This window comes from Etheostoma spectabile, chromosome 3 (assembly GCF_008692095.1).
Source record: "Etheostoma spectabile isolate EspeVRDwgs_2016 chromosome 3, UIUC_Espe_1.0, whole genome shotgun sequence".
NCBI lineage: Eukaryota > Metazoa > Chordata > Actinopteri > Perciformes > Percidae > Etheostoma > Etheostoma spectabile.
This window is the reverse complement of record NC_045735.1, coordinates 2,483,287-2,493,780: the sequence shown is the minus strand read 5'-3', so window position 1 is coordinate 2,493,780 and position 10,494 is coordinate 2,483,287. Positions and strand designations below refer to the sequence as shown.

At 40.8% G+C, this 10,494-nt stretch overlaps 1 protein-coding gene across 10 annotated transcripts in view; it reads left to right on the top strand.

Moving 5' to 3' along the window:
* The window catches only part of ryr1b (ryanodine receptor 1b (skeletal)), a 79,919-nt gene that overhangs the window by 19,846 nt on the left and 49,579 nt on the right, over positions 1-10,494 (top strand). For all 10 annotated transcript variants that reach the window (XM_032503994.1, XM_032503964.1, XM_032503941.1 and 7 more), the window contains exons 4-25: positions 2,076-2,150; positions 2,342-2,420; positions 2,780-2,892; positions 2,977-3,076; positions 3,232-3,328; positions 3,427-3,501; positions 3,767-3,923; positions 4,052-4,216; positions 5,107-5,228; positions 5,484-5,670; positions 6,278-6,413; positions 6,508-6,603; positions 6,909-7,027; positions 7,299-7,432; positions 7,532-7,773; positions 7,868-8,060; positions 8,590-8,806; positions 8,910-9,014; positions 9,480-9,583; positions 9,698-9,781; positions 9,865-10,024; positions 10,224-10,371. In XM_032503994.1, coding sequence (XP_032359885.1) covers positions 2,076-2,150; positions 2,342-2,420; positions 2,780-2,892; positions 2,977-3,076; positions 3,232-3,328; positions 3,427-3,501; positions 3,767-3,923; positions 4,052-4,216; positions 5,107-5,228; positions 5,484-5,670; positions 6,278-6,413; positions 6,508-6,603; positions 6,909-7,027; positions 7,299-7,432; positions 7,532-7,773; positions 7,868-8,060; positions 8,590-8,806; positions 8,910-9,014; positions 9,480-9,583; positions 9,698-9,781; positions 9,865-10,024; positions 10,224-10,371 — 2,908 coding nt within the window. The remainder of the gene's footprint in view (positions 1-2,075; positions 2,151-2,341; positions 2,421-2,779; positions 2,893-2,976; positions 3,077-3,231; positions 3,329-3,426; positions 3,502-3,766; positions 3,924-4,051; positions 4,217-5,106; positions 5,229-5,483; positions 5,671-6,277; positions 6,414-6,507; positions 6,604-6,908; positions 7,028-7,298; positions 7,433-7,531; positions 7,774-7,867; positions 8,061-8,589; positions 8,807-8,909; positions 9,015-9,479; positions 9,584-9,697; positions 9,782-9,864; positions 10,025-10,223; positions 10,372-10,494) is intronic.

Here is a 10,494-nt window from a genome sequence, read left to right as displayed (position 1 = left end):
AAGACCCAGTACTAGGTGGAGGGATTATATCTCCAACCTGGCTTGGGAACGCCTCTGGATCCAACAGTCGGAGCTGGTTAACGTGGCTCGGGAAAGGGAAGTTTGGGTTCCCCTGGTTAAGCGGACAAAGATGGATGGACTTTTTTCATAAGTACACCTGTACCTGATCTGTTACGGATGAGTTATCTACCCTACAATAGCAGCATATCCAGCAAGGTGTCACAATGCATTTGCATTTCATGCAGAAATACCACCAGCACATCAATCCTCATGCTTGTCTCATACTACCATATCATATTACGCTACCTCACCTTGTTTGATGTTCTTTTTGTTTCAGGGCATTGGTCTTTGTTAGTCTTTTATGATGTCAAGCTAATATCTGGTTCCCTTTTTATACAGAACATGTTTTCACACTGCTGCAAAACAATGACTCTAATTAGACAAGCCTCATCTAACTTATCTTACTTTAAAAAAGTAAATGGAAATCCATGCAATATAAAAAAAAGTTGTTGGTTGTGTGGCTGAAACTTGTCGGTGCATTCCATTCCGTTTCCATTTGAGCTAACTAGCCAAAACATAGTTAATATAACCTAGTAATCTAGGTTTTCAGTTCTCAACTATTTTCCAATATTTCTTTAATTGCTTGAAAAACATTATAATGTACTTTTTGACCATACTCTTTAAGCACCTTGTTGACAAAATCAAGATGAAATAATGAATATTTTAACATTAAACTGAAGGTCCTGTAAATCTACGTCAAAATTGTCACAATGCAATGCAACATCTTCTTTTTTTAAAGATAGATGAAAGATAGCACCCAAGAGAGGCTCTCTTTTTGCAGCATTTTATTTGTTGCATTATTGTGGCTAGTTTGGTCAGATGTGGATGAGCCACGCCTTTCTAATGGTGAGCAGGGGGATAAGAATAGCAAGGCCCTTAAGCCCACTGGGGTGTCTCGTCCCACCCACCTCTGTCAGGGGTAGATGGGGAAACCGGACACCCCCAGAGCTCTGGACAGGTCTATCTCACACATACACACACAACCACAAAATCGCACACCGCCACCTGTCCTAACCAAGCCTATTGCTAATGCAGACTAGGGCTTATGGTATAGTGCTACCACTTAACATACATACATGCCCCTGACTCATCCTTTTGGATCATGGGTGCTTAACCCTACAAAAAAAGCCAAGCATCATGTTCCTGTTGATTGGACTAAATGGTTGTCTTGGCTAGTCTATCTATAACCGTTGCAGTAATTGTGTTTTCTTGTTGCATCCTTGCTGGATGTTGCAGTATGGTAGGATGGATTAATGTTATGTTTGCCTTTTGTGTGAGATTATAATCTGTGGTTTGTCGGTCACATTGTTGTGATACCTTCTATGAGAATCAGGATTTATAGCATAGCATAGTTTCAGCAATATCTCTACACTGCTTTGTTATTGATGTTTCTGTTGTTACTTTCTTGTTTTTGCATAAGAATGGACCCCAACATGTTCTGTACAGTATTTGTTTTGGGAAAAAGTCATTGTTCTGTGATGCAGAGCTGTTAATTATTATAGCCTACAAATGACTCACTACAATGTTTTTTCATGAAGTTTTTGTTGCTCAAGAATACAATCATAAACCTTCGACACATGCTAAAGTTGTTATTTGCCATAATTGTTTACATTCACTTTGCCATCCATCCAATTCTGTTCTTTCCTGTACAGAGGTACTAAAATAAAAACAAAAGTAGAATTGTTTGATTTGTCCCCAAAGGATATACTTGGACTCAACAGTCTATGTTTACTAATCATATGCAACAGTGATATTTAGATACAGCAATGTAAAATCCAACATACAGTGCTACATACTAGATAGAATTATAAAATACAGTTAAACAATGTCTGTGTAAGTTGATGATGTGTTGTGATTAGTTATTGACAGTTTGGACTCTTAATAATAAGCTCCTATGACCTCTGGAGCTTCTGAAATATATTATTTTTTTTCCCTGTCTGATCAAGGTATAGTTGAAGTGTATAGTTGGTTACAAGCTGGTCTCTTAAATATCTCTCAATCTTCTTCCCCTCCAGTCGTCCCAAGGTGGAGGTCATCGTACCTTACTGTACGGTCATGCCATCCTTCTGAGACACTACCACTCAGGCATGGTAAGACTGCATCCAAAGTTGTTTTAAAGAAAATAATGAAAGATTTTTGAACAATAAACTAATTGAAGAAAGGATGGCTTTGAATCCAGTCTCTTTACTGAAGTTTACAGCCAAATTTCTATCTGCGTTTAAGCAAAGTTGTGGTCATGTCCAGAATAAAATAATAAATGAACAAAAACTTTCTCCCCCAGTACCTGAGCTGTTTGACTACATCTCGGTCACTCACGGACAAGCTGGCCTTTGACGTGGGCTTACAAGAGGATTCCACTGGTAAACCCATGGAAAAAAACATGGAAATCATTTTTCAAGACACAACTGAATGCTCTTTTCTAAGCCTGTATCTCACTGATTACTGAAACTCATTATCCTCAAGTAGTATTTTTAAATTGTGGTGGTTTAATTTGAGAGTCTAATAAGGTTTTTGAATTTTGTTAAGTAGGCCATCTCGAACAATTGGTATTAATGGAGTCAGCAGTGCATATCTTCTATTGTAGTGCTTTCATTTCACTTTGCAGTTTGGCTGGAAAATAGAAACATTGTAATGGTGTTGTTTAAATATACTTGGGTTGAACATATCAGTCAAGTCTTAATCTTTTTTGGGGAAACTTGGGTTGCTCTTCTTCTTGCAGGTGAGGCATGTTGGTGGACCATCCATCCAGCCTCCAAGCAAAGGTCAGAAGGTGAAAAGGTCAGGGTGGGTGACGACCTAATCCTTGTCAGTGTGTCCTCTGAGAGATACCTGGTAAGGCCCCTCATACTCCGTCCACCGTCGAAGATTTAGACATGCATAAGGTGTGCTAAACTCGGTCTTGTCCTCTGTCCTCAGCACCTGTCCTACGCCAGTGGGGACCTAATGGTGGATGCATCCTTCATGCAGACTCTGTGGAACATGAATCCAATTAGTTCCGGATGCGAACTAGCTGAGGGTACAAATCTGCCTTAAACATTTTGCTCTACTGCCACCAGTGCTGTGCATCCCCACGATCTACGTTTTTTATAGTTATATTATCTGTGAGTTTACATTTAACATAACATAAAGAGACACTTACACACTCATTGTGGTGTGTATTCCTCCTCTCAGGGTTTCTGACAGGAGGTCACGTTCTCAGGCTGTTCCATGGCCACATGGACGAGTGTCTGGCCATCTCTACACCCGAGGAAGGAGAAGAAAAGCGCAGGTGAAAGGAAGAGGATGCAGAGTGATTCTGAGCAGCATAATATCCTGTTGATCTGATACCATAAGATTGTATGTGGCTCTGCCCTGACTCTGCTACAGGATGGCTCACTATGAAGGCGGTGCTGTGTGCAGTCAGGCTCGATCCCTGTGGAGGTTGGAGCCCCTCAGAATCTGGTAATAGTCCCCTCATTGCATTTAACGGAGAAATTAAACTGTGTGCCAGATATGCTTGAAATTTTTTGTGAGTTAATAATCTAAGAGTATCCCTCCCATATAGTTATTCAAACGGTGATTACATGTACTGTAAGTATTGGTTACTAGTTAACCTCCAGGTCACAAGGGCAAAGTTTTTAACAACAAACATGATAATAACATAGCAGTAATTGAAAGACATTCATTTTGGCTTTTTGATGAACTTTTTTTTTCTTTCTTCCGGCAGCTGGAGTGGTGGCCACATGAAGTGGGGGCAGTCTTTCCGTATTCGCCACATCACCACAGGCAGGTACCTGTGTATGGATGAGGAGAAGGGTCTGTTGGTGGTCGACCCAGAGAAGGCCAACACCAAACTTTCTGCTTTCTGCTTCCGTGCTTCAAAGGTCAGAATGAATACTTTTAGTTTCTCTGGACTCTGGCCATTGGTTATTGTCATGATATAATTTCTTCTCTCATCAACCTCTCTTTTATTTCCTCCTACCCCTCTTTTCCTCCTGGATCTCCTGAGCAGGATAAGGTGGAGGTGGCTCCAAAGCGTGATGTTGAGGGGATGGGCATTCCAGAGATAAAGTATGGGGAGTCCATGTGCTTCGTCCAGCATGTGTCCACAGGCCTGTGGCTCACATATGCCGCCCTGGATGCCAAAGCTGCCCGTTTGGGAATGATGAAGAGAAGGGTTAGGATCTACTCTTGGTATCAAAATAAAATAGAAACTGTCCTAATATGGTACCAAGGGATGCCCCATATTGCACCTGACCCAATATACTTACCCCTGGGTTCAAGTCTGACCCGCGGCACTTTTCTGCATGTCATCCCCCTCCCTTTCCAATCTTCAGCTAACCTATCAAATTTAGGGCAAAAAAAGCCCACAAAATAATTGTTACAATTGCAGAAAAAGCAGAGTCAGTAATGATTACTTGTGCAATGGTATCGTTGCAATGGTCATGTCCAAATTCCTATTCAAATAATTAATCCCGATGGACAAAAAAAAATAATTATATTGCTACCATTGCTAACACCTTGTTGCCATAAGTGTTTTCATGGAGCATTTATTTGTCTTTGAAGTTGCTCAGCTGAAGCTCTGTGAGGTTTAATGATTTGTGAAAGTCATTCATAATGATACACAACATGTATAATACTGAGGGGGGATAAGTAATAGTTCAGTTTACATCTATGGGATATATGAGATAAAACAGAGCTCCTAAACTCTCCCAGTATCTTAAAGACAATATAAACACACATGTATATCTTTTAAATGACACAGCCACCTGAGGCAGGCCACACTGCAGAAGGACACAGAGAACTGGGGGATACCATTTGCTGCACTGTAACTTTTATTCTTGTGTTTTATGTGTCCTAATGTTTCTATTTTGTTTTTAACTGTCTATTCATGTGTCTTATTGATTTTTAATGCTTATGACTTTTAACTGTTTGTACTTGTGTTTTATCTGTTTTAATGATTTTGTGTAAAGCACTTTGAATTGCCCTGTTGCTGAAATGGGCTATACAAATAAAGCTGCCTTGCCTTGCCTTACCATTTGTAATTTATGTTGTCCATGTCCCCAGGTCATTCTGCACCAGGAGGGTCACATGGACGATGCCCTAACTGTGTCCCGCTCCCAAACTGAAGAATCTCAGGCTGCTCGAATGATTTTCAGCACCATAGGCCTTTTCAGGCAGTTCAACAAGTAAGTATATACATTTTAAAATGGGGGGGGGATAAGTAGAAGATTCTTCTTTATGGACAGGAAGCAGTAATCTTCATAGAACATTCTTACTGGCATGAGCTAAACCTCACCTGACATCTTCAATATGCTCTCATTTGTTTATGGTGTTCACAGCTTTGTAATGTAACCATATCTTACTCGTAAATATGCAAACTTTGAATAGGGATATGTTTGAAAAAAAAGGCTTACGTTTGTTGCTGACTTGTGTTCTTCCAGGGGTTTGGACTCTCTGAATGCAAAGAACAAGTCACCTGGGGCTGCCTCGCTTCCTCTGGAGGGAGTCATCCTGTCTCTTCAGGATCTCATCTTCTACTTTCGTCCTCCTGAGGAGGAACTGGAGCACGAAGAGAAGCAGACCAAACTTCGCTCCCTCCGCAACCGACAGAACCTCTTCCAAGAGGAGGTAATCTGCATGCTGCCTGCAAAGTCTCACACACCTTCAGACTATTGATTTTTACTGTCTTGTCCTATAACTAAAATATATTTGCAATGCAAAGGGAACTTGCACTTTTGACACCATTGAGGACTTTTAAGCTCTCATGCAGTTTTGTTAAGAATTTTTTTTACTATATCATCACAAGCACTTATACTTGTTTTTTTATCACTTTTGAGGACATTGTGATAACTTGCATGTATTCCCTAGAGGCTTACCATAACCTCCACCACAGTTACCCTAACTTCATATCTAAATCCAACCCTTACCAAAACATTAACCTATAACTTTAACGTTGACAAAATCTTGCGTTCTTGTACCCAGAAGATGAATGCACACATACTGTATGGCTATAATTGTGAGGACCCTAATTGACACAATGCAGCGTTTAACCCTAACCTTAACCATTACAGTGCCATGCCTAACCCCCCATCTTTTAATTAACCTTAACCCTAATGCTAACAAAGCCGCAATACTGCCACCAAAAGATTGTCAATGAAATACATTTAAAACATATAACAATGATGTATGCATAACCTTTTTTGTCACCCATGTGTTTGTCTTTTTTTTGTCTTAGGGAATGATCACCATTGTGCTGGAGTGCATTGACCGCCTGAATGTGTACAACACTGCTGCACACTTTTCTGAATTTGCCGGGGAGGAAGCTGCAGAGTCCTGGAAGGAGATTGTCAACCTTCTTTATGAGCTGCTGGGTGAATACATTGCCATAAACTTAAAGTACACATTGAATGTCATCTGCATTAAATAAAGTAACATTATGTCACTCTCTGTGTCTCCACTGAACAGCTTCTCTAATTAGAGGAAACCGTTCTAATTGCGCGTTGTTCTGTGACAACCTGGACTGGCTGGTTAGCAAGTTGGACCGTCTGGAGGCCTCTTCAGGTAACGGATATACCCCACTTATCCACCTCCCACAAATTAGAGTTGATCCTTTAGAATTAACTAATTAAACCTTTAAACAGCTGTGAGCCTGTAAGATCTGTGTCACCAAATGTCTATGCTGAAGACTAAACAGGATTTGAATGGAAATCTCCACTGAATAAATAATGGGCAAACGTTTTTGCACTTAGGAAGTGTTTTATGTAATTGATTTTTAAGCCATTTTTAAAAACTTGTTGAAGCAGTAACTGTTACTGCTGTTCAAAAATGTTTAGATTTAATCATATTTCTCCTCTCTATGTGTTTAGGTATTCTTGAGGTGCTGTACTGTGTGCTAATTGAAAGCCCTGAGGTTCTGAACATCATCCAGGAGAACCACATTAAATCCATCATCTCTCTTCTGGACAAGCATGGAAGGAACCACAAGGTTAGTCTTTTCTCACTGCCAGGAACGGGGTGGGAGAGCAACATTAGCCGGCAGCAGTTAATGTGCTCCAGCTGCAGATCCAGACACCTTAGCAGGTGGTGATTTGGAAAGTTATAGCGTCTAGAGGGCATATTTGGCTCATAAAAACACTTCTTGCTTATAGATTTCCTATAGCAGTTGTAGCCAGTGGACGACAGTGTGAATTGACTCCTCTGCTCTGCCACATTCAAACGTAGAGGTTATAGTAATGACTTTCTCATCCTGCCTTTAGGTCCTGGATGTCTTGCGCTCTCTCTGTGTGTGTAATGGTGTAGCTGTGAGGTCCAACCAGAACCTCATCACTGAAAACCTGCTCCCAGGTCGTGACCTCTTGCTGCAGACCAACATTGTCAACTATGTCACTAGGTACGTGAACAGCCGTTAAGTTGTTCTACAATACTGAAGCTACAGGTTGTTGTTTGTCAGAGGTTTCTTTAACTCATAGTTTTCTTCTTGTGTGCTTAGTGTAAGACCCAACATCTTCCTGGGTACATGTGAGGGGTCCACGCAGTATAAGAAATGGTACTTTGAGATGATGGTAGACTATGTGGAACCCTTTGTGACGGGGCAGGCCAGCCACCTGCGTGTTGGCTGGGCTATGACCGAGGGATACAGCCCCTACCCTGGAGGAGGGGAAGGCTGGGGAGGCAACGGTGTGGGCGATGACCTCTACTCCTATGGCTACGATGGACTGAATCTATGGTCAGGTAAGATAATTCCCTCAACTTATTTACTAAACTATTTTCCATGATTCTGTATGTCTTGTTACATGACTTCCTCGCTCTCCGCTGTACCGTTTAGGTACCGTCCCCCGCCAGGTTGCTGCACCCAGCGCACACAGCCTGTCTGCAGACGACGTTGTCAGCTGCTGTCTGGATCTGAGTGTGCCTAGTATCTCTTTCCGTATTAACGGCCACCCAGTCCAGGGCATGTTTGAAAACTTTAATGTGGACGGCCTCTTCTTCCCTGTCATCAGCTTCTCTGCTGGAGTCAAGTAAGTACAAAATAAAAATAAACTGGCATGTATTCAACATTCAACATATTTGCATGCTAATTTCCTAATACAAGCAGTACAGCAGTGAATTAATGTACCAACTATTTATGCAATGCAATTAAGCATGTGGAGAGTTAACAGTTTATTAGGAGGATTGTGTCCTACTAATGTAGTAGTACACATAGAGAATGACAAAATAAACTGGCAGAATATACTTACTAACAAAATTATCTCTCAAATAATCACTTCTAAACTCTAGTGTATTGTCACCCAGAAGAGATTTTACAGTTGCTGTGTGTAATGATCCCTCCAAGTGCTGAGATGGTGCAAATGGTAAATTGCATGATGCAAGCAGTGAGCCAAATACAGGCTCAGGAATTGGCACAGAGAATAAATCAATGTTTTCTTTATTTCAAGTCTTATAAAGATCAAGGCACTGTTGCCATACAGGATTTAAGAAGTATATAAAGATCTCTGTCAATAATACAATAATTATAGATTTGGACCTACTCTGTTTCTGTCACCTCAGGGCTCGATTCCTCCTTGGCGGTCGTCATGGAGACTTCAAGTTTATGCCACCGCCTGGCTACGCCCCGTGCTATGAGGCTGTGTTGCCTAGAGAGAGGATGCGTATTGAACCCATCAAGGAGTACAAGCACGACTTCCATGGCGTACGCAACCTGTTGGGTCCCACGCTATCTCTCACCCACACCTCTTTCACCCCCTGCCCTGTGGACACCGTTCAGGTAAAAGCCCCATACCTAAAAATTGGAATTTGATCATGTCATTAAAGTATTTGCTACATACTGTATGTTTCTCTGTGTTTTCTGAATTTTCTTTGCTGTATAGATTGTGTTACCACCCCACTTGGAACGTATCCGAGAGAAGCTAGCCGAGAATATTCACGAGCTCTGGGCTGTCACCCGTATTGAGCAGGGCTGGACCTATGGGAGTGTGAGTATGGAGTCACCACTGCAATACAGATGCAACAGTATAGGAGTTTTTATTTGACAACCTCAAATTTAGAGGATTTGGAGCTCTTCAGTAATGTGAGAGCAATATTTTGAAATGCTGCTGTATGTATTTATTTTACAACAGGCATTAGACTGTTGTTCATTGTTTAATATTGGCCCAATATGTCACTTTTTTTTTAAAGGGACTTATGTTATCTCTTTAAATTCCAGCATAATCTTTATGTAATACAATCTTTATTGATAAGTTTCTTCAGTTATAACAAACAGTATGAGAACAATATATTTAAATATTTCTGGTTAAAAGGCAGAGAATTCACACCCTTTTTAGGCTAAAATACATCTTGGAGTAGGAAATGGACTGTTGAGGCAAACAAAGCACAACTTAATTGGTGATTGTGTTGTTTTTTTTTACTAATGAGTAACTTGCTGTCATCTTCCTCCACAGTTCAGGGATGACAACAAGAAACTTCATCCGTGCCTGGTGGACTTCCAGAGTCTCCCTGAACCAGAGAGGAACTACAACCTGCAAATGTCTGGCGAGACTCTCAAGTGAGTTTGTAATTAAGGTTCTGTAGAGGTGTCAGTTTGAGAGATGTGAGGATAAGAGGAGGACTTTTAATGTCCTTGGGTGTGATTATTGATGCCTTTTTCGTTATCCCACAGAACTCTCCTGGCGCTGGGTTGCCATGTTGGTATGGGTGACGAGAAAGCAGAGGAGAATCTCAAGAAGATCAAGTTGCCCAAGACGTATGGCGACAACGATATTTCTGGCTGTAAAAACTAACTATCTGCCTTATCTTTTAAGATTAAAACTTCTGTCTTTCCTCTAGCTATGTGATGATCAATGGATACAAGCCTGCCCCCCTTGATCTCAGCCATGTCAAACTGACACCAAATCAGAACCAGCTTGTAGAAAAATTGGCAGAAAATGGGCATAATGTTTGGGCAAGGGACCGGGTACGCCAAGGATGGACCTACAGCATTGTGCAGGTATCCATTTTCAAGTCATAATAAATCCTTTATTAACCAAATGATCTATCTTAAGACCATGTCCCTTTAGACAAAGGTATAATCTAACTTAGGCTTTTTAGGCTTTAAAGGTTTAATTACTTTTTTGTAAATAAAATGTACAACTAGTCACCCCCTTTTTTAATTTTAATATCAAGTTGTATTCTGTTATGCTTCTCAGGACATCATGAATAAGCGAAACCCTCGTCTGGTACCTTACAACCTGCTGGACGAGAGAACTAAGAAAACCAACCGAGACAGTGTTAATAACGCTGTCCGCACCCTCATTGGCTATGGCTACAACATTGAGCCTCCAGATCAGGAGAGCAGTAAGTCAGCTTAAATCAAGGCAACATTTGTTGATTAAATACAGAATATAAAGCAATGTCAAAATTCCTTAAAGTGCCCATTATATAAAAAATCACTTTTCTGGGATTTGGGGTGTTATTTTG